Source organism: Artemia sp. Qi Xiang Cuo, chromosome 14, assembly GCF_049724085.1.
Source record: "Artemia sp. Qi Xiang Cuo chromosome 14, ASM4972408v1, whole genome shotgun sequence".
Lineage (NCBI taxonomy): Eukaryota > Metazoa > Arthropoda > Branchiopoda > Anostraca > Artemiidae > Artemia > Artemia sp. Qi Xiang Cuo.
This window is the reverse complement of record NC_142807.1, coordinates 37,511,243-37,535,855: the sequence shown is the minus strand read 5'-3', so window position 1 is coordinate 37,535,855 and position 24,613 is coordinate 37,511,243. Positions and strand designations below refer to the sequence as shown.

The 24,613-nt window shown below is 35.1% G+C and overlaps 1 protein-coding gene and 1 pseudogene across 3 annotated transcripts in view; one reads left to right on the top strand and one right to left on the bottom strand.

Moving 5' to 3' along the window:
- Positions 1 to 7,577, top strand: part of LOC148944427 (uncharacterized) — a 30,936-nt gene extending 23,359 nt beyond the window's left edge. For both annotated transcript variants that reach the window (XM_089100153.1, XM_089100152.1), the window contains exons 5-6: positions 601 to 725; positions 5,422 to 7,577. In XM_089100153.1, the coding sequence (XP_088956279.1) occupies positions 601 to 725; positions 5,422 to 7,469 (2,173 nt within the window). In that variant the 3' untranslated portion in view covers positions 7,470 to 7,577. The remainder of the gene's footprint in view (positions 1 to 600; positions 726 to 5,421) is intronic.
- A 10,041-nt stretch (positions 7,578 to 17,618) lies between these two features.
- LOC148944426 (pre-mRNA splicing factor cwf19l1 pseudogene) overlaps positions 17,619 to 24,613 on the bottom strand; it is a 56,995-nt pseudogene continuing 50,000 nt past the window's right edge. Inside the window, exons 3-4 of the transcript XR_016142822.1 lie at positions 21,343 to 21,504; positions 17,619 to 17,781 (exon numbers count right to left, since the gene is read on the bottom strand). The product of XR_016142822.1 is annotated as a pre-mRNA splicing factor cwf19l1 pseudogene (transcript). The remainder of the gene's footprint in view (positions 17,782 to 21,342; positions 21,505 to 24,613) is intronic.

Below are 24,613 nucleotides of genomic sequence, written 5' to 3'. Positions count from 1 at the left end.
CCCCTCGGTGTATTTATGTACACAGACGATCGACACTTAATCTGGGATGTAGAAGGGCGTTCACAAAGGAAGGGGTGCAGAATCTTCTGCAGAAAATTCTTATTTGAAAAAAGTTGTGTCAAAAACGGGTAAAACTTTAGTAAGACAATAAACTTTAATAATTTATGGTGTATAATATGGAGTGTATAGACGGAGTGTATAAGCCAAATATGGATATACAAATTAATTTTGATAGCGTATAGTTTAGAGGTAACTGAAATATGGTTTGTCCCAATCATGGCGGTATTCTCTACCTCTTATGAACTAAATGTGCTTATTCATATTTGGCTTGGTTATAAAAATTCGCAAGAAAAATATGGCTTAATTTCTGACACATTTTTGAAAAAGCGTGAGATATGCACTTTCGTTTTGGACAAGTAAATATTATACCCTGTCAATAACTTCAAACTGCATTTGCTCAGAACTTCCGTTTTTTTTTCATAATCAGGCTTTATTTTGTGCGCCCATGGTGATTAAGGACAAATCTAAGTGACTCATAGCATGACTTAGAATCTCCTAGACCTTTGAATGTGTTTTTATTAGTATTTTTTCACCTTTAAGGGAATCTGACCAAGAAGACGCTGAGGGAGTTTGGTATGGGAAGGATGAAGCAGAAGTTAGTACGCCTGTGGTCGAATCTAAGAAAAAGGAGATGTTTTTTGACGTCGACAATCCCATTGAAGAAGGTAATAAAACTGTGCTAATTGTTTATTAAATACTTATTTTGAATAGCCGGTATTTACACGGGGAGGGGACCAAATTCTGATTGCCTACCGTACTCCAATTCAACATAAAAAGTTGCATAAGATGTACAAATTAACTTTCTTGTGCAAAAAACTGAGCTTTCCAGTGTCATTTCAAGGCTGTAAGATATTGCCTGAAGTTGAGTCTCCCCCTCCCCAAAAAAACCTGTAGAAAACTATAGAACAATTACAAATAGATGATACTTGGGAGGCCAGTTACTCCCCTCTCCTTGAAAAATGTTGTTACTTGTTTGTCAGTTAGTACTGAAATCAATGATGGGAGCTTTATCGACCTTATTTGGACCTAAAATAGTTTTTTTTTTAATCCCACTCTTCCCTCTTGACTTTTCTTTTTCATTAAACCACCCTGTCCTCCTCATAGCACATATATCGCATAAATGCAATCAGGGACAAATGATTGAAGGTTGTAAATTGAGATATATTCATTTTCTGGGTCAGACTTTCAAGAGGAGACGATTGATGAAGTTCACTTGTCCATATTAATTCAAATAACTTAAGTTCAAAAGAGGATAATCAGCATTTTTGAAAAGTGTGGATTTCCACAGGGGGGGGGTGATAAGTATATTTTGTCACCTTTGTTCAAGGATCTTGTATTTAAATTGGTCCCTAGCATTATGATACAGAAAAAAAAATCTCAAAACGGGTTTTCACCTTCATACAAGATAATTTGGAATATTTTGTTTTTTCCTTTATTGCACAGATAGGACAATATGTTTTAAGAGGGCGTTCCTAATGTTTGTAATAACTGCACTGTTTATAGTTTACTCCCCAACTGAATAACTACTGATAACTTTTGAAAGGTAATTAAATTCTCTTTTTCTATATTTTGTGTTTGTTTTTTATTTGTGGTGGCCTCTTATAACTGTTTTTTTTTTTTTTTCAGAAATAAATTTATTAGAGGGTACTGAATATTTAAACCTTACTAAAATAGTATTGGTGTATGCAGCACCTTCACTTCAGTGGGTTACAAGAAGCTTTAGCCTCTGTTAAGAAAGCTACATCTTGAAGTGCAATAGTCATTTTTTGGAGATTTTTAATGTATTCTATATGTTTAACCACTTTATTGCTGTTTCCATAAGATATGCTTAAATATAGCCTACATCTTTTATTCAACTGTACCTAATTTTCAGACTCATTTTCTATTTGTTTTATTGAGTCGGTATTCTTTACCTATCACTAGTAAAATGAAAAAAGAATACGGTGCTGGGCTTTACAGTCCCAACCGGCGGTGCTGATCTCCGGTTTTTTGGACCTTCAGCCAGGAAGTGCAATAAGGGGCTGGGGGGCAGCCATCCTGTGCTTTCGCACACCCTTCCCGTTTATCTTCACCATTTCTCCAACTACCCATTTAGAGCTGGGTCGACTCTGGCTGAGCCTACTGAGTCACGCCACTGACCCCTGTTCCAAAACAAATAACCAGTGAGGAATGGTACCACTGTCCTAACGAGCAAAGGATTCCAAGCCTAGTGATGTACAAAATTTCTGTTGAATACTAATAAAACCCCAGTCCTTTTTTTCCTCTTACACGTAGGCTTACCATAAATTATAATAATTGGGGGGCTCAATAATAATCTAGACCAAGCTTGGTTTTTGACATTTTCTTACTTCCAAAGAAGAATTATACAAAGAATGAAGAAAAGCAGTTTAATACAAATAGAATTCATAAAAAAAGAAAAAAAAATTACCGCGGATATCTCACCCGTATATTCAACGGGCAAGGCGTCTTCGACGCGATCAAAGAAGAAAAAAACAAATGAAATTAGCGAGAACCTAAAAACAATAGAGTTATTCCGGAAGAAATCCATGACATATCTGTGAACAAACCGAAAAGAAAAACAATAAAAGAACATGACTTGTGTATTTTGCTTCCTAAATAATTCTTTTATTCAAATTTCAGCTGCAGCTTTACCTCTGCCAAGTTTGTATGACTCGGTTAATTCGCAAAATAATCTTTGTCATTTTATCAGATTGTGTAAATCCAACTGCAAATGTAGCTTTAAAGAAAATAGTTCGTTACCTGAATTTTGTCTTTTAACTTTGAAGATATATTTTCATTTTATATGTTAATTTTTTTAAAACATTTTTTGCTCTACATAAATCACTAGTTCCGCTTCACTTAGAATATAACTTCTTAATTAGGTTTCTGTTTGATATTACAGATGATGATGATGATTCATCTCTAATATTAGATGGAAACCTATTTGAGGTACTATATACTAAATAAGGTAAAATATGAGATTTAATAAAAAAAAAAAAGAAAAGAAAGAGTTCAGTAGATTTGGAAGAGGTTTACATCCGTAGGTTTAAATAATCTAGGCACAGTCTCATCTGCTTATATTATCTTTCAATGAAAAAGCCTTGGAATACAATGAAAAAGCGGTTTATCAAGCAGTTTGTGGTACCGAACTGTAAGTAAGGAGCGACTCGGCCCAATATTAACCGAAATTTTAATAAACAGAATTTTGATAACAACATATATAGCGAAATAATTGGCTTTTCATGCTGATTCCAAATAATTAAAAATCATTCAGTATAGCCTAATGTTACCCATCAAATTCTACGAGCCTGAGAAAATTGCCTGATTTTAAAAAAAGGGGGAAATATCCCCCAAAAGTAAAGGAATCTTTTTGAAAATCGCACCTCCAGGCTCAGCGTATCAGAAATTGTTTTTTTTGTGTTTTTTTTTTGTGTTTTTTTTTTTTTTTTGTTCTTCCCAGTTGTGATCGTATTGAATCAATTGTCCTTGAAGATTGGTAGAGAGTTAATTTGAACGGAAATCGAAAGTTCTAGTTCCCTTTTTAAGTAACTGAAAACATTTGAGAGCAACTAGCCCCTCTCCAACGCCTTCTTTCCCCAAAGTCGTCCGATCAAGATTTTGAGATTGCCTTTTTGTTCACAGTAGTTGAAAGGTCTAATAAACGTGCCTTTAGGGATGACATGACCCAACCCCCCACAGCCCCCAGAGTTACGGCTGCAAGTTATGACATTTGCCCAAAGTTTTCATACGTATGCTACATACGGTTTATAATATTTGTTATTGAGAGGCATATTGACATTTCTCGGGGGGGGGGGGTTCTAGGGATGGATTTTCTATGGGGAGAATGTTTCATTCGGGGGAAGTTTTGGCGGTGAACTTTTTACAGGGGAAATTTTACACGGGGGGAATTTGCCAGAATTCATATAGGAAATCCGTTTTATTTGCCTTACTTTCTCGTTAGCAACTCCATTTTACATGAGGAGATGCTCTGGGGAAATATCCAGGGACATTTTCACCGGAGGTGGAATTCTCTGGGGGACTTTTTCGTGGGGGGGATTTTGACGGGAGAAATTCTCCATGGGGGAACTATCAGCAGGAGAAATTCTTCATGAGAAAATTTTCCATGGGAGAAACTTTCCATTAGAGGGGGGGGGGATTCCGGGAAAAAATTTAGTATAGGGGGAATTCTTGTATGACCTGAAAAACGATAAGTAAACAAACAAAAACACGGCTTTTTTTTCAAACGAAAGTATGCTAAGAAGAATTTTTCAGGCGGAATCGTCCGCAAGATACTTTCTAGGGGGAATTTGCAGCGACGATGGAATTTTCTGGGGGTAATTCCCCAGGGGAAATTACTCCCGGAAAAGAACTTTAAGATTTCAACGTAAATAGCGAGAGTTGAGGACGGAGCAAACCTCATATACGGAATAAGTTTTGCTCGTTTTAAGTTTTAATGTTGCTCCTTACATTCAGTAGCAAAAACTTGTTTTTTTTTTTTTTAATTTGAAGATGGATCGTAAGGTGCAATGAATTAAGCTTGGTTTACAGTTAACAAAGAAACAACAAGAAACGAACTTTGAAAATAGTTACGACCAATAACCCCAATAAGAGGAAAACAAGCATAGAGTCAGAAGGGGCTGTACTGAAATGAGAGGGAACGTAAACGGTACCATTGTGTCCTCTATCGTAGTCGGTAAAAATATTGATGCTAATTGGTTTTCTATAGCTTCGGCGTGAATTTCTCTATCTTTCTCGGCATTATTTGTGTATCATTATCTCCCCGTTTGCAATTTGCTCTAACAAAAACCACTAATCCTAGCAGTTAACACTGAATAGCTGTATAAAAAAAACGTTTTATAATATCTTATAACTATAAAATAAGTAAAAAAAAAGCCATAATGTCGCTATATCAATAAGTTTTTTCGTTTTATATGCCCTTTAAGTGCGATTTTCTTCTTTTTAAAAAAAACTAGAGTTAGAGTGTTCATTCTCTGCACCGTAATTTTACTTGTTTATTATTCATTAATAACTGGTTTTCTATAGCTTCGGCGTGAATTTCCCCATCTTCATCAGTATTCTTTCTGTGTCATTATCTCCCCGTTTGCAATTTGCTCTAACAAAAACCACTAATCATAGCAGTTAACACTGAATAGCTGTATGAAAAGAAACTTTTTATGATATCTTGTATCTAAAAAATAAGTAAAAAAAAAAGCCCTAATGTCGCTATATCAGTTTTTTTTTTCATTTTATATGCACTTGAAGTGCGATTTTCTTCTTTAAAAAAAAAGTAGAGTTAGTGTGTTCAGTCCCTGCACCGTAATTTTACTTGTTTATTATTACCTTAGTTTTCATTCATTCTAGCGACCGAGGTTGGTACATATCGACTCCGTAAACGACGACACGAAGAAGGGGAAGATTTTGATTCGAACCGTAGCTGTAGCAGTAGTGATTCGGAAGGACCTTACACTCATCAGATGAGATATTCAACGCGAATTGCCACCGGTACAATGGACATTAAAAAAATTGCGGACATTTTGTCTGAAGAATCTGAGGACGAAAGTCCTGAAAAAATTGAAAATCTTGAATATCAGAGAAAGAGGGACAGTGGTGTGTCAACTAAGAAAAATGCAGCTGTTGAAAAATGTGTTGGAAGTACCTCAGCATTTTCAGCCTTAAGTATTGAAGCAGCAGAACCACAACAACCCACTGCCAAAAATACAACCACCCCTCTTGTGAAAACAGCTGCAGGCCATCAACCCTTACTAGAAACGAAGGACATTAAAGAAATGGTTTACAAGGCCAAGATCGCCGTAAAAGAATCGCGGGAGGCGTTGAAGAGATTTCCAAATGCCATCAAAAGGTTGCCTGCTTTGAGTCCTGCCCCAGTGCATTCTACTGCTAATACATTTTTTAAATCTTTGAATAATGTTTATAATACACCTCCTAATTCATCAATTAATGTCGCCACCTCACCCTCAAGCTTGCCTTTTGCAGGAAGCGTTAATTTTTACGGCAATAGGCAATCAGAGTCTCCAAGCGTAATAAAAAGAGTAATTAGCCGTATTTCTCACTCTGAGGTGGAAGCTACTGAACACAATCAGCAGCGGATGTCTTCTTCTATAATAAGGAAACCAGCTATTCAGATGAAGCAAGAAATAATGACAACCTCTTCACCTAATTCAGTAGTTACTGCCATCTCGCTGGCTAACTTTTCAAAAGTGTCCCCGATGGCAAGCACTAGTCAGAATAAAATTGAGCAAATTAACGGATGTGTCAACCAAACGGCACCTTTGCAGACAAATACACTACCTCAAAGGCCTCTTCCTCCTGGTACCGAAGTTAGAGTCCGAATAGAACCTAGTGGTACTGTTACTTTTGAAAGGAGTCTAGGACCTTTGAAAAGAGCAGTGCCAGTACAAGAAAAACCACGCCCAGTTCAATCTCAATTATCTGGTAGTCAGAAATTTGTGAGCAACAATGCTTATCTGAATAAAGAGCTTAAGTACAAGCCAGAACTTCCACCTGAACCAAGGTTCCTCCAAAAACTAAAATCACCTACACTCAATCTAAATTCTGTTGCTGAAATCACTTTGCCTGTGAAATATGGTGACGGTCAAGTTGTCAATAAAAAATTTGTTGGAAGGGAGGCAGAATTTATTCTCAAACAACTTGCTGGCATTAAGAGTGGGACACTTACGACCCAGAACCTAGCTACACAACCTTCGTCAGTCGTTACAATTCAGAGCCAGGGTAATGGACCGGTAGCTAACAATATCTTACAGGCACAAGTACCGCCCGATGTGAATCAAATAAATCAGTACCAAAGTGTTATTCAGTCAGTGCACACGAAACAGATTCAGCCTGTTCATATTGGTACTTCAACGTCAACTTCTCTGCCTCCAGGCTCTGTAAATATTCAGCAACAAAATAGAGCGAACCTTCAAACTTTTGGTGGTATTATTACTCAGCCTTTGACTTATACTTCTGTGCAACAGAATTCTCTTCCGATAACAAACAAAGAGGCTTATGATTCCCAGGATGCTCCAGTCAATGGGCAACTTCCACAACAAAACACAACGTCATCTAAATGTGTTCAACTCTCTAATGGACAATCCATTATAAAATCGACCGAAGTCTTCAACAAAAAACCATCAAAATCTCAGGATATTTTAAGCCAAGCAATATTAAATACGATAGAGGAGGAACCAAAAGAATTACAGACACGGTCTGTTCAAGTTGACTTAACAAGCATAATTCAAGAGGCCATTTCCATTGGTCAGTTGAAGCAAGGAGTTGATACAAAGCTGTGCGTCAGTCTGGGTGAATATGGATATTATAACATTGGGATAAGGTGGACACCACTAGGACTTGCTGAGGTGTCTTCTTTAGAGCCTATCACTTTTCAGTAACCTTTGCATTTGTCGTATTCCCTTTTTCAAGTTTCACGTTGTGTACAGCTGTAAATTTAGAAGTATTTTGTTTAAACTCGATGTTTTAATAAAATTCACGCTTAAAAGGCCAAAAAAAATGTAAACTATGTTGTACTGCGCTATAGGTAGATTCAAGGGAGTAGCCTGGGGGGGAGGGGGGAAGGGCCAGTTACCTCTAACAAACGCCCTCTCCCTAGAGATCTCTTATGTAGTTAATAATTTTTCCTAAATAGTGCAAAGTATTCCGGTATTTTGCTCATTTTAATAGTCTTTTTTCTGTAAAAATATGTTCACAAATTTGAAATGTGTGATTTTGATGTGTATTTGTGCAATTGGCGCGACTTTCTTTTTGCATGCCACCTAAACTTTAGTCATAGCTACACTAAAGCTGGTGAAAGTCACCTCCCCCCCCCCTCGACTAGGTTTAAATAAATCTTAGGAGGATTTATTTACAAAAGCTTGAGTGGTTATATACATCAAAAGGGCACAAAAAAACAATGCTTTTAACAAAATTAATTTAAAAAAAAAACCTTTTCCTCAAAATAAGTTTTTCAAAAAAAAAGTAAAGAACTCCATTAAAACAAAAATTAACAAAAAATAGAACCAAATAGTATACCAAGCATAAAACTACCACAAATCAGTAACAATAAATAAATGAAACCCAAAACGAGCAGAAATTAATGTGAGTAGGGTTCAAAGCCACTGTGCTTTCTAAACGCAAGAATATAATCTGTACTTTACTGAAAAAAATTCTTTTAAATGTTATCACTTTTATAATTTTTATAAAGAAATCAAAAATTAATTAAGATTTTAAGGAATAAATATCAACAATGTTTATTCAATTGACAATGCACATTCATTTGATTTTTTTTTTAGTACAGTACAAATTATATTCTTGCTTTTAGAAAGCATAGGGGTTTTGAACCCTACTCATATTAATTTCTGCTCGTTTAGAGTTTGACTCTGTTATTTATTTTAATTTCTGTTCGTTTTGGGTTTCATTTATTTATTGATACTGATTTGTGGTAGTTGTATGCTTGGTAGATTATTTGATTCTATTTTTGTTCATTTTTGGTTTAATGGAGTTCTTTACTTTTTCTTGAAAAAATTATTTTGTGGAAAAAGTTTTTTTAATTAATTGGAAACAAATCCAAGACAGTTGATAGTCCGAGTGAGAAATACAGTTGGTATAGTGATTTTTCCAGAATGTATAAAAATGATGTCATTTTCCCTTGTTGATAGATTAGTCTATCATTAATCCCTCCACCTTGGGACACAGCGATGGTAGATAGTCCTAGAACTTTAGGGATGTATCAAGATTTCTGGGTCGACTCATGACGAACAATGTTGACTGGACCTGTCTGCAAATGGGGGGACTGAATTTGCTTGGACTCACAGGCCAACAAGTGACCGAAGGCTAATGGGCTCGCCTGCTTAGAATCTCAGGCATATTACCGTGTTTTAGAGTTGACATATGACCAACAAGTCTCGTGGACTCGCAGGCGAATGAAGAGACCAAATAGTTTTCCAAGTTTTGGTAAATGACTCTCTTAAATGTTAAGGAGAGCTACTAATCCATCTTTCAACTCCGTTTTTTACAATCAAGGCCACTATTCGTTAAATGTTGTTTAAGATTGACATGCGTCCCTGAAAAATAATCCATCGCTCAGATATTTATTAGGAGTGTGTGAGAGGAGGGGTAGCATTTCCCCCCTCCCCCAATAAAAAATCGTGAGAACACTATTGATAAACCCGCTCCCTTTTTCACCTCTGTGCCGGTAGGCACATGAATGTGAACTGTTTTGCTACACATAAAATAGATTGTAGCCATGGCAGAGTTTCCCATTGTTACAAAAAAAGCTTAAAGGCTTAGACCAAAATTGTGGTCAAACAGTTCGTGGTAACGAACTGTAAGTAAGGAGCGACCCGGTTCAATAGTAAACGAAATTGTAAAAAACAGAATTTTAATACCAATAGATGCATCAAAAGAATCAGATTTTTATGCTGATTTCAAATATATAAGTTTCATCAAGTTTAATCTTACCCATCATAAGTCACGCGCCTGAGAAAATTGGCCTTATTTTCAAAAAAAGGGGAAAACACCCCCTAAAAGTCGTAGAAATTTAATGAAAATCACACCATCAGATTCAGCGTATCATAGAACCCTACTATAGCAGTTTCAAGCTCATGCAAAAATGTGGAATTTAGTATTTTTTGCCAGAAGAAAGATCACGGATGCGTGTTTCTTTTTCTTTTCTTTTTTTTGATTTTTTTCTCAGGGGTGATCGTATCGAAACAGTGGTAGTATCGCGGGAGGGCTTATTCGAACGGAAATTAAAAGCTCCAGTGACCAAAAAATGGAAGGCAACTAGGCCCCCTCCCACGTTCATTTTTTTCCAAAGTCACCCGATCAAAATTTTGAGATAGCCATTTTGTTCACCATGGTAGAAAAATACAATAACTATGTCTTTGAGGATGACTCAATCCCCTACAGTCTCCGGGGGAAGGTCTGCAAGTTATGAACTTTGCCCAGTGTTTACATCACAGTTTATATAATTATCCAGTATGATCATTCCCTATCTCACCCATTATAAAGACCCGGACCGGGGTGCGAGTGCTCCGGAGAACGTTTTTGCAGATAGAAACATAAGCGGCATCATATCTTTTCACGGGTAGACAAGTCAGATTTCTCTTGGACGCGAAACTTGGCTTCAACGTTGGAACACTAATTTTGAAGAAACTAATTTTAAATTAATTTATTCCAATACATACACGAAAATCGGTAGTTAGTAGTGTAATGTTATTATTAGATGTTTTTAGGAATTAAAAATAGGTTTCGAAGTCTCAAGTTGGTTTCAAAGGCATTTTGAGAAAGTATATATATATATATATATATATATATATATATATATATATATATATATATATATATATATATATATATATATATATATATATATATATATATATATATATATATATATATATATATATATATATATACACTACGAAAACTTTACGAAAAAGAAAGTTTTTTTTAACGAAAAGTAAAGGCCATATTAAACTTAAGATCAGTAGAAATAGAAGCCTACAATAATTCAAACTCAAAACGACCAGAAATTATTATTAAAGAATAAAAAAGGAAAGGAGAAAAATTGGTATGGCGGTAACACTGCATATAAATTTATATGAATGTATATATAGTGGGCTGTAATAATGCAAAAGGTAAATATAACATTGGTTTACGAATGGAAAGAAAGACAAGGAATAGATTTACGACGATAATCAAGTAAAAAATAAGTTTTATTTGGACAGTTCGATAAAGCGATGACATTTGATAATTATATTTGGTACTTAGCATTGATGTTTCAGTTTTAAAAGTTTTATTAATTTTTTCTCAAAGGGAAATTACGTGGTGATTCGGAAAAAGGGAAATCCTACATAGGCCAATCATTTGAGTCCACTGTATGTAAATAATAGATTAAGTCATAATTTGATATAAATTAAGTCATAGCTGTGAGATGGGACACTTGCAAACCACTTGGCTGGCTCACCAAGTTTTTTTCTGCTTTCGCAATTACGAATAATGCACTGTTTAACCATTTCTCATTGAGTCAACACACTAACCCGCTAATGCAGAAAGAAGTGGGAGGAGCTTTTTGTCCGCACTGAGAACGAAGACCAGAAATGATCTGCGATAAGCTTACTGGATAATTATATAAACTGTGGTTTACATTTAGTATTGGGTATTCGGAAGTATAGCCTACAGAAGTTTTCAGGGGGATTTTGCTGGTAGTTGGGGGGCTGGGAGGGTGGGTCGGTGGTTAAGCGGGATGATCTTTGAATGGAGAAAGTTTTCATGGGGGAAAGGACATTGCTATGAAGGGGGTGTCGGATTTCCCAGCGTTATGTAAAAAAGCGATTAGAAATAAAAAAAAAAAAATTCAACTGAAAGTAAGGAGCAACATCAAAACTTTAAACGAACAAAAATTATTACATATATGATTGGGTTCGCCCCCTAGTCATTACCTCGCCCTTTACGCTAAAGTTTTTTTTTGTACTTTCATCAGAGGTATGTATTCTAATTAATAACGGCCTTTGTGATTAAGGGGTAATTCTTAAAGAATTGGAACAAAATTTAAACTTTAGCGTAAAGAGCGAGGTATTGACTAGGGTATGAACTCCCTAATATACCTAATAAAAATATACAAATTTAGAAGTTCGTTACGTAAGTTAATTCGTAAGTTACGTCAGGTCAAAATTTTTCCGTATATGAAAGGGGCTGTCCCCTCCTCAACGCCTCGCTCTTCACGCTAAACTTTGACTCTATATCACAACTTTATTTTTTAAAACAATAAAAAAAAATTAGCGTAAAAAGCGAGGCCTTGAGGAGGGGCAGGTCCTTTCATATACGGAATAATTTCTGTTCGTTTTAAGTTTTAATCTCGCTCCTTACTTTCAGATAAATTTTTTTTTTTTTATTTAATCATGATTCAAGTTCAATTCCTATTATGAATGCGCCAGCAAGAGGCAGTACTGTCCAGCGTTGCCAAAGCAGTAGAATCGTACCATTTTTGGTACTGTATAGAGGTCCTGGCACAGTGCGGCACACTAAGGAAATCTGTTGGTACAATACATCTTTTCCTGTATATTTTGGCTTCCCTTGCTCCTTTCTTATTCGAATATCTATTCAAGTTTGGTTTATCAAAGTCTTTCTTCTTGTTATGGCAAATTTTAACCTGCTGTTCAGATGGTATAATTTATCCTCTTGCGGTACAATTTTAGTTGGAAAACTGGTACAGTTTATTTCGAAGCGTTGGCAACGCTGGTACAGTCTCTGAAAATGGAAAGCACATTAAATAGTTTCGATAAATTTAAATCGATTGGCTATCTCAGAATTTCCAATCGACAGCTTTTTGGCACCGTTTATATTTAAACGCCAGTGGAGCGCTCAATTTTCTTTTTATTGAGCCTTCTTTCGATATTCTAGAACCATTAGATCGATTAGAACCCCTTGGAAATAAAAACAAAAAACACACATTAGTGACCATTCTTCACAAAAAAAAATGTATTTTGTTTACACAAGGGCTTGAAACATCTGCAATATAGTTGTCTTGTATAGGCTACTGAATGCGATGAAGAAATTTTCATCAAAATTGAATATCGGCCTTTTTTAGAATATTGGGCTCATTTTTTCGGGCTCGTAACTTTTGGTGTGTGACCTTTTCACTAGTTTGGTGCAACGGCAAACTTACTACCAATAATTTTTTTTGCCATTAAATTCAGTTTTTTTTTTGACATGACAACTTGGTTTCCCAACCAAAAGTTATGGGAGTACATACTCAAAGCACAACATTTAATGTTTCCATAATGATTGGGGGGAAATCCTACACTTTGACAATGTTGACATCGTTCATCTAGTAAACGTATTTGACTAGATATTGACACACTCAATAATGAGAATACATCAAAATCATCAGAAAAAGTCATTTCAACATTGTTTTCAATCTCTGTCCCCTCATGAGTAGGTAAGTACAAAATAAGGTGGACTGCATAGTTTCCACATGAGGGTAAAGAGTCGTTCAAATCACTAATTTCACTTAAAAGGGCAAGGACCATAGTTCTTATATCCTCCCTTAGCAATCTTTCTTGTGCTGACAAATAGGCGTTTTTTTAGTTTTGCACTTTTTTCCCTTAAGTTACCCATAATCCTTTCACGTGTAAGTTTTTTCAATTGACATATGGGGGTGTTCCTATACCATTTCTAAAAATTTCTTGGCAACCCAAATGCACCTTTACATGCCATATTCCTACAGCTGTAACACATGCATTATGAAGTACCCTTTTCCTAACCATTATATTTTTTCCGCCGATAAACCTATCAACAAGGCTCAAAAAATATTCAACCATTCAGCCTTCAAATATTCAGCCTTCTAATGCGAGGGTGTCAAACACTTCACATATGTGAATAGTGAACAATTTGCATGGAATTTTTTATCTTTTCAGTTACACGATCTTTCCGGGTTTTAACAACAAGATGAACACTGTCGAACACTGTCCGCGGTCACGAAAAGAATGTAAAGGAATTGCCTTTAACTACCTAATCAGATCTTTTGAATCATAATGGGTGCAAAATGGGTCGCACAATTCCTTTATTATCGGACCATTTTCTACACTCTGTGTTTGCTTTGTATTTATTATAAGGCCTCTTTTTCAAACACTCTCAAGCATGAACGAGGCATTCAATTTTTTTTACATTGTCTTACCATATGGTACCTTTATAGTAATTTCGGAATGGGCGCTTGAATCACAACCAGCAATTTATCTAGCTACCTAGCTGTGCATAAATGTAATCCTCATAGGAGCTTGTAGTTATAAAAAAATTGTCTAGATAGAAAACGAACATTTTTAGCCCTTTCTCCCACGATAAATTTGATTTTCCTTGGCCCCAGACTCCCCCTGACTCTATCAAAAAGCACCTGAAAATTTCAGCTCTATCTCCTAAGCTGTCCCAAATATGTTGCAGAAATGATGTTCTGATGATAGTTTGTTGCTATGAAAGTTAATATTTAAAATCTACTTGAGCTCTTACCCTCTTCCCAATACCCCCTCGAAATTTTTACAAATATATTTTAAGCCATCCGCCAGTGGCCCAGATATTTCAAATAATTCCTAAAATTTGCCTTAAAGTAACAAGTGACTATTTATCAGCAATTATATTTCTTTTATCAAAAGTATATGAACAATTTCTTAGAAAATTCAAAATAATGCATACCTTGTGACAGCGTCGTGGATGATGCCGTGCCTCTTATTTAAGGGTGTTCAGGTTCTATACCGCGTGTCGCAAGGAAGATGTTTGAGATAAGGAGAAGGTCTAATTTTTTTTTCAACATTTTTTTTCTTTCCTTTTTAATTTTTCTTGATAATTTTTTTCTTTTCAATTTATTTTGAACCATTTATTTTTAACCACTGCTTATTGTTTCTTTTATGTAATTTTTTCGTAGTTTATAAAGCAATTTTTTGTGTAAGTCAATAAAACACAAGTTTGGATATTCCGCCATATCTGATTTTTTTATTATTATTTTCTTTACATTTGACCTTCGCACAAATGTAGGATTTTGTCCCAAAGGGGTGGGGAAGGGGATTATATCTGAAAAGAACTGACAAATTATACGAAACATGCAAGAAAGCAAGAGTTAATTACAAAGTTATGAAATACCAAGAAGGAGAGCCTGAATAAATCATTGAATCAGACACAAAAGAGGTTACATCTATGGATTGCTCGCGCACCCGGTATTTATATTTGTTGATTATTCAATATATCGTTATTATTCGTATCGTTCAATGCCGATTTCTTACTTCTTTCGTAATGAGCTGTTCCTGAAGGAACATTTTTTTAAATAAGATTTTGTTTTTTTCATTGAAATATTACCATAACCAAGGTATGGTCTACAGTTTTACTGATAAAACTATAGAATTACTAGCCAAACGTTGTCCAGAGAGCAGACCTGGGGGTAGCTACCCTCACTTTCCATTGGAGAGTTGAAGGTGTATATGAAAACCATATTTGCTATATTCCAAATATATAAGTTTTATTTTCATTGAAAAAATTCTTTAGCCACAATTTTCAGGTAGGCCTAAGTGCTAGCGTGTGGTTGTGTCGAGAGACTAGTTGTTTTTAAGTATTTACATAGAACTTAACGTATTATATAGTTTGAATTATATTAAAAAATAGCGTACGCATTAATTATTTTCAAAAAAGGAGGAAAATGGTAAAAATTCCAAACCTTTAAGTAGATTAGTTTAAAATTTTAAGCTTGTCAGTTTTCACGATTCATCCTTTGGTGAAATCTCCGATTTTTTCAAAATACGTTGTTTCCCAGTTTCTCGGATGTAGACATATTTGTCAGATTAAGCTTTTATGGATAAAATCGCAATTTATGCCCTTGCCAGCCGTGCTTTAAGGGAGGAGAGGAGGAACTTGTCTTCAAGCCCCTCAACCACGCCCTTTTGTCAGGTTAATAATATCAAGAACAGCTCGGGTTTTCACATTACACATAGGTTATTATTATTGGTTTATTATATTAGGTTATTATTTTTATTATATATTAGGTTATTATTATAGGGTTAGGGGTGGACCCACTATCCCTGGATCGAAGTTCAGGCCTCCTAGGCTCATTGCCTCCACGCCCCAAAATCTATGCTCGATTTGTGGTTGGTGGGGGGGGGGGCAAGGATGGATTACACAGAGGTTGCTCCAGCTATACAGCAGAAGCACTTTATAAGTTGTTGGTTGATATCATCAGCAGGTGCGGTTTGGCCTACGAAAATTGTACTCAACCTTTTAAACTCAAAACTTAGTAATGAATCGTCGGGTCCTGTTGTTGGAACATTCTGGTGAACGTAGTAATTATAACCACAGAGCTTAAAACTAATTCAAGTTTGGCCTTCAATTTTTCAGCCATCTGACAATTTTCAGCAGGCAATATACTCTTTTCTTTCCTAGTCCATGGAATGTTCAGCAAGAACAGACAATTGCTCTAACAAGTGTCTTGCAGCTTCTGTGGTTAGACGTCTCATGGGGATATGCTTTGCAAACTTATGTTGCGGAGCCTTGACTTTGTGCTAACACTTGTCGAAATCATTAGCGCGAGCTGGCAATACCCTGAAAACTAGTACACGACAAAATCGAATTAGGGCACTCCTCCCCGAGCTCTTGCAGTCTTTTTAGGAATGTTTCATGGGCTACATGTATGTTGCAGGCACCAATATTCAAAGAACTTTTGAATACCGTTTTTTGTTTACTAATTTGACAATTGTCCAAACTTTCTTACTGACAGCTAGATCGCTATGCGCAACATCAACAACATCTCCTCGGAAGTCCTTCCGTGAATCTTAACCTTCTTCAACTTGAGGGACTGGTATATGTGGATGACCTGGGACTCGTTTGCAAGGTAAACTCTTATTTTTAAACCTATAAATAGGAAACTTACTTTTTTATTTCCTGCTGAAGTTGATGCAATATGTCAGGACTATCGTGAGTTAAGCGCAGCAGATCTATTATTCTTGCGCTCCTGTACGGTTGCATACTGAAGAAGCACATGAAATAAACTGGACGAGCTTCTTGCATAGATTTTCACCCGTAGCGTGTCCATAAGTGACGAATAATCATTTATTTCTGCTTATTTTTTGCTCTTTATCTTATTTTTGCTCTTTTGACCAAAAGTAGAGCCGTACGTAGTACATTTTCAAAATGGTAGTTTTATCACAAAAGGATGTATTTATATAAACTGTATTTTACAACAAAAAGCGTATATTGCAGCGAAATTATCGTTAGAGCAAAAACCAAGGCCCTTTAAGGGGGGTTACTAGGTTTGAACCCCCTCCCCCCCCCCAAAAAAAAAAAATTGTCAAACTCTTGGAAACGTAACAAAAATGCATATAGATATATTTTTGATACGTTTTTTATGTATACCTACCCCCCCCCCTTCGAACAAAAATCCTGCATGCGCCTTTTGCAATAGTTATAATAAATTTAATGATTTTAATTAGGAAACTTTGATTCGTCGTTTCTTTCTTGCAATGCATACTAAGCATCTTCTCTAATACTACATTTCCAGCTTGCCTGTTATTTTGGGCTAGGGTTGATGCAGCGTGTCTGAGCAGCCACGGATTAAGCACAGAGCACCTACTGGTCTTGTGCTACTCTACAGTTGCACACTGAAGAAGTACGTGAAATAATTTTTCACCACTAAGAGTTTTTTTTTACATATTTTACAGGAAATCATCATCACAACTCTTCGCACACCACTCTTGCACTAAGTTTCTCTTCTCGTCTTCCCTTCCGAAACAGTTTTCCGAAAATTCAGTCTTGCTCATTACAGCCACATATAAAAGAAGGGGTTTAGGGATGGATTTCAAAAGACTTCTTGGCAACTCGTACAATATTGCCTATTTATAGCTGAAAACACAAAAAAAGGTGGTGATGTATTCACTGAAAGAGTGACATATCCCAAAAATGTAATTTTAGTGATCGAACCGTAGATTAGAGACGTTCTTCTCAAATGTTTTTTTTATATATAATTCGGTTGTCATCGATACTAGTCTACCACAGCTGCAGCATAATTGCCAATGTTTGTATAATAAAATTTGAACAAAACGATTATAAAGCTTTAAATTTTTCTCTAATTTTTTTTTTGCAATCTTTTCTTCCTCTTCTTTTGTATCTTTGCGGTTTTTCCAAACAGATCGACCAGGAACGTTCAGGACTGATCTGGAAGCAAGCACATCCCTAAAGGAAAAAGAAAATTAACTGAGGTCGATGCATTATACAAAAAGATACTCGATTAAAATAAAAATGCTAACCGCTTCCATTGACTTGTCGCTCATGTACATTACAGAACATTAGCTCCATTTTTTTCTTTCTTTTTACGTGACTAATCAACTGTTGAACATTTCGGTACATGAATTGAAGCCATTACTGTAATTTGAAGAAGAGGATAGGCCATTTAGGGCTTATAAACACCTTAATACTTTTCAACAATGTCATTGCACATGAAAAAAAAAATGAATGCCTAAATTTTTTTTAAGACAGAGATATATTTTCTCTCGATAAACTATAATTTCAGTTATGGACTGGTAAATTTACAATTAAGAAATGTAAGAAATCTCGTATTACCTAGAGCATCTTGTGCTTTGATCAAAAAAGTGTTAGGTTTTTGTTAGTATCTGCTTATGGGGTTGGGAATGAAGAATACGTTTGATTGCACTTTAGTATGAGTGAGGCAAATTTCTTTCTTAAAAAATTTTTGAATATGTTAACCAAATTCTTTTTTCTATCATTTGAGGTACTAATTCTTCTGTGCGCGTGTACACTGCACTTATGAAAGCACGCTGTCAAGAGTTTCTCAAATCCTTTGCCACTATTTCAATGGGACACTGACCTTGATCAGTTTATTGGATATGTCATCATAGCCGGCTCATCTGGGTGGTATCAATGGGACATCAATGGACATGCTAAAAAATTTGGGTAAAGTCTGATTGTTGCCTGGATTTTCATAACATATTTTTATTTACAAATTTCAGTGACAGGATGCTATCGCAATGTAATATTCGGTTAGTCAGAAGTCATCCACTTTTGTTCGCTATCAGTTTTCATCTGGGGTTTTACCAATGAAATCTCACAATTTTCGAACCACTTTGAAATCTCACAATTAGCAATACCAATGCATTGAAAAATGCTACTCCTCTCATTGAACAATGTTGCTGCTGTAATGAACAGCTGACAATGCTGCTGCTTTCACTTAATAGATGACGATGCTGCTCCTGTCAATTGAAAAATGCTGCTGCTCTCTCTGAACAGCTGACAATGCTGCTGTTCTCATTGAAAAATGCTGCTGCTCTCATTGAAAAGATGAGAATACTGCTACCCTCAACTGAACAATGTTGCTGCTTCCATTGAACAATGCGCTGATTATAGTTCTTTTTCTTCTTTTTTTTAATCAGAATAGACTTGCAGTGTGCCACAAATTCGCGGTAATATATACGGCGATCAAACACTGCAGCGTCTTTCACAAGCTCTATTACTGAGTTGTAAAAAAAGAAAACTGGTAGTTTGGGTCTCTTGCCTTTATTTCAAGTACAAACCTTTATTTAAGCCCAAAACAGAAGAGGGTATTCCACGTTTTTCTCAATTTCACGAGCACGAAAATAATATGTTTATGTATTTAATGCATTTGTTGCACCTCGTACTTTTTACTTGTCACCTTTGTGGGAGATTATCTCTGTTCGCTTATCATACACTTTACTACAATTATGCAAAGATTTTGCTCGGTTTGCCGTTGCGTTCGTCTTATATAGAGCTTTCTGTGCTTTACAGGGTATTTGATCCGAATAATAAAATACAAACCGTGATTGGAATAAAGATTGATCCTCCAAAACTGCCTGTCATGCTTTTATGCATGACGAGTTTCATGAAAAACCCGAAATTACCATCGTGATTCCTATAGATTTTTACCTTGTTGAATCTTAAAAAATATACAACAAACAACCTAGCATATTATTTTACAATACGATAGGTGGATTAGGTCGTAATCGTTTCCTCAGTTTCCCCATGGAAGCTTACAAGAGCATCGGTTTATCTGTGAATATTTCAAAAATTGAATTCATAGCTTTTAATTATCTTTCCAAAACAGAGCGTTGACTGGGACTGAGTGACTCGCTCGCTGGGCACTGAGAGAGCGCATTTTCTTGGTGTAGTAGATGCCGAACGAGCGAGACGACCTAATCCACCTATCGTATTGTAAAATAATATGCTAGGTTGTTTGTTGTATATTTTTTAAGATTCAACAAGGTAAAAATCTATAGGAATCACGATGGTAATTTCGGGTTTTTCATGAAACTCGTCATGCATAAAAGCATGACAGGCAGTTTTGGAGGACCAATCTTTATTCCAATCACGGTTTGTATTTTATTATTCGGATCAAATACTCTGTAAAGCACAGAAAGCTCTATATAAGACGAACGCAACGGCAAACCGAGCAAAATCTTTGCATAATTGTAGTAAAGTGTATGATAAGCGAACAGAGATAATCTCCCACAAAGGTGACAAGTAAAAAGTACGAGGTGCGACAAATGCATTAAATACATAAACAACAACATACCTAATTTACGCTATATTTACAAATAATCGCTTTACTAAAACCCGCCCTAATTGCGAGGTGATCACATGCAACAATCTTGGCACTGAGAGAGCGCATTTTCTTGGTGTAGTAGATGCCGAACGAGCGAGACGCCCAGCGAGCGAGTCAGTCAGTCCCAGTCAACGCTCTGTTTTGGAAAGATAATTAGAAGCTATGAACTCAATTTTTGAAATATTCACAGATAAACCGATGCTCTTGTAAGCTTCCATGGGGAAACTGAGGAAACGATTATGACCTAATCCACCTATCGTATTGTTGAGTCGCAAAAGATCGTCTGCATACGAAATAAAGCTCAGGCCAAAAGCGCTAAGAAGGAAAGAACTTCTTATGCCAAATTAAAAATAATAGATCCCTGCCTAACATCTTTAAGAAGTCGGATCGGTTCCGACAGCCTTTGTTTTCGCAGCGCGCACTCCGCATCTATTTCAAGTACTAAACAAATTACCGTGGGCGAATACCAGTCTTGAAGAAGGAGCATTATCCTTGGATCAACTCTTGATTAAGGCTTGGGAATAGATAACAGAGTCGAAAGCAGCCGAGATGTTAACACCACACACAATAAACCGGTCAGGATTACTTTCCAAAATCTGCTTTAGCAATCTATGAGAAAAAGACACAGTCTAGGTTTTGTCAAAAACTAAACAGTCTTAGCCCCACTGGCACACGGCTCGTAATGCAAGGGATCAAAATCTTCTCAAACACTTTGCTAAAAGGAGGAGACAGTATTGGGTCTATAAGACAGCACTCTGAAGGATTTTTGCCTTTTTTCATTACATTAGTTGTACGACCGTGTAAAAAGTTATTGGGGACTAATCCTTGGGAAATGCATATTTACGGGAGCAGGGACAAATGATCAAACAAGTTTGAACTCGCATTCGTAATGTATGCATATAAGATGGGAACTTCAAAGCCGGCAAAAAAAAATCTATGCTCCGAGTCCATAGGTCTGATTACATAGACGCATACATAATGCTTAAATTATTTTCGGTTTGTAAACATGATCTGTCTTATCGATACGGACATAACACGTGTAATGAATCTTAAATGAAATCCCTTAGTCTTCCCTTGGTATATGGTGGGAGTGACCTATGTATCGAAAAAAAATTACTAAATTTCACCGTTACTGCAACGACAGCGTTGTTCCAACATACCTTCCAAATTGCAATGGAAATTTTCTTCTGAACTCACAACAAATATCGATATCCATTCGGAAGCTGAAGATGGAAATATGGCTGGCCAGGCTGTATCAGCTGGTCGATTTCTGAGTTTTCAGGAATTTTTTCAAGTCTCACATCCTGATCTTGAGCAGAATCCTATAAAATAAAAACAGTCTAATAATACGGCAAATATTATATTATTATTGGCAGGTAGCTATCAAACAGAAATAAAACCTGCATTAGCCTTTTTTACAATATTATATAGTAGAAAATAAAATCAAGAATCTTCAGAAAAGGAGCATCGTCAACTCAAAAATTAGATTGATTTTGAACTTAAAAAAACTAATTTTAAAGTCAAAAATTGAACTGAACTCTGAAAAGAAGGAAGATCAGATACATGTGCTAAGCTATATGAATTTAATGCTCATACATCCAGTTAGCAAACTGGCAATGAATGGCAAAGTTTCATTTTTTAATGTTTAATGTTTGTTGCTGTTTTTGAGTATCGATTTTCTTTTCTTTGTTTGCATTGTATTCTATCTTTTTCCTTTTTGTACGATAGGTTATAAATAAATTCATACATGCATACAAAAGTAAAAGATTTTATATAAAAAAAAAATGTAAAAAGCGAAACAAACTGCTTCCTTTATTGACAGTGCAGTTGCAAATGGTATTTGGAGGCTGTTGGGTGTTCTTAGGGTGTAGAATATCAAGAGACAAAGACAGCCAAGTAAAAACAACAAAATTAAACATAGTAATTCAGAGTTACTGAAATCAATAATTGTAAAATACAATCCTAATAAAAAAAAGGAGCAAATTTTACGAGGTTCAATCAGTTATCATGTTAAACACTATTTACTAAATAAAAAGCAGCATGCTGCAACTTAAAGTACTGAAAAAGAAGAAGCAAGGAAGTAAAACAAAAAGTTGACAAGTCACGAAAATTTAGGAGGATGGGGGCAAAATATATTTTTTCGAAATTCAGGCGAGGCTACTTCATAATTTTTTCCCAGAAAATACCAAACATTTTTCAATGAAAATTCCTTAAAAAGGTATTTTTCAAATGCTAGAGGGGGATACATGCAAAAATTGCAAAGAATTTTGAAACTTGAAATTACAACTTGAACCGAAAGGACCCTTTTCTAAGGTTTATTGTGTATTATCAAAAAAAAACTAATTTAAGAACAAAGTTTGTCTTATGAAATTAAAAAAGGAAGTTGAAATTTTAAAAAAAGGTTAGCCTATTGCCTCGCATATTATGCAAAATCAATTTACAGAACTAGCTCAAATAAACAGATTCGGGATAATTTCCTATATTTGTTGAATTTTAAAAAACTATTTCTTTACTGAAAACTAAGTTAAAAACCTTTGTAGGTAATTATAATCGTATGTTAAAAGCTATTGATATCATGGCTAATGAAAGACTATTGAGAGCCATATCTTTTACTCTTTTTTCTGCTGGCTACTTATGGACTTTTTAATTTTTTTTTGCAGGCTACTTATGGACTTTTTACTTTTTTTCTGCAGGCTATTTTTCTACTTTATACATGTTTTGTTAGTTAGATCCATCCATTTACCGAGCAAGAATAATGATACTGCTTATATTTTTTTATTTGAAAAATGACCTAAACTTGCTTATTAAATAGGAATTTTTTCTTCTTTCAACGGTCTTCTACTAATTTTCAATCTAAAAAAAATACAGCCCAAATTTTTAAAATGCTGTTAGGTAGAAGCTGGATCTCAGCTATCGAATCACAGCAAAATTGTCCTCTTACGTTGAAATACTGATATGCCCTTCTTCGTTTTCTCTTTTTTAGAGAGACAGAGAGAATGAATCGAAAACAAAAATAATACAAAAAAAACAATTGCCCATAAACCTCATGGCTTGTACGGCCTTCTCGAAACTATAGTTACAAACACTTAATAATAGATTTCTCATTGAAAAAGAAGAAAACAAAACACAAAATATACATATATACATATATATATATATATATATATATATATATATATATATATATATATATATATATATATATATATATATATATATATATATATATATATATATATATATATATATATATATATATATATATATATATATATATATAAGACCATAGGCGGGTCTGCCTTGTTTGCCTCTTTTTTAAATTCTTGATCAGCATGCCTAAGACTCTAGGCAGGTATGCCTTTCCAAAAACTAACCTGACAAGTATGTGTCCAATAAGAGAGTCATTCATACTCCTGCCATTTACCCGTGCCCCAGCCATTTAACCATTTGCCTCTCAATTACTTGGACTATCTGGTCTTGAATTTTCTCTGTCTACAATTACCCAGCCCAGTCTTGATGCAACCTATTGCCCAAAATACTTGATAACTTCAATTCAAAATCAACTTCTTAAGACGTGATCATGCCTAAGACTCTAGGCAGGCATGCCTTTCCAAAAACTAACCTGACAAGTTTGTGTCCAATAAGAGTCATTCATACTCCTGCCATTTACCCGTGCCCCAGCCATTTAAACATTTGCCTCTCAATTACTTGGACTATCTGGTCTTGGATTTTCTCTGTCTACAATTACCCAGCCCAGTCTTGATGCAACCTATTGGCCAAAATACTTGATAACTTCAATTCAAAATCATATATGAATATATATATATATATATATATATATATATATATATATATATATATATATATATATATATATATATATATATATATATATATATATATATATATATATATATATATATATATATATATATATATATATATATATATATATATATATATATATATATATATATATATATATATATATATATATATATATATATATAATCTAGATCACGGCGATTATAAAAAACACCTTTATTTGAACGTAAAATTAAAACTTTCATTTAAATATTCCATTAGTGTTAAGCCACGCTTAATCTCAAAGAAATCGGCCTTAAAATTTAGAATGACAACTAAGACCCAGTTCGATGTTTTAACTAATTATTAAAACATTCTCGACTTTTTCAGTTACACAATATACAAATGTGATAAAAAAATCGAAATATCAATATTCATATATCTTTGTTATCTTCCAGATCATCAGTTCCGAGAAACTCAGTTGTAACGCAGTTACATAGTTGCCAGGTGGTGGCGCCATTTTGGCGCTTTTTTGAGTTGATTGCGCATTGAATTTTTCAAATTGACGCACTGCGCCGATTTTGCGCATGTCAAAAAAATTCGGCGCAAAGTCGTTGCATCTTGCCT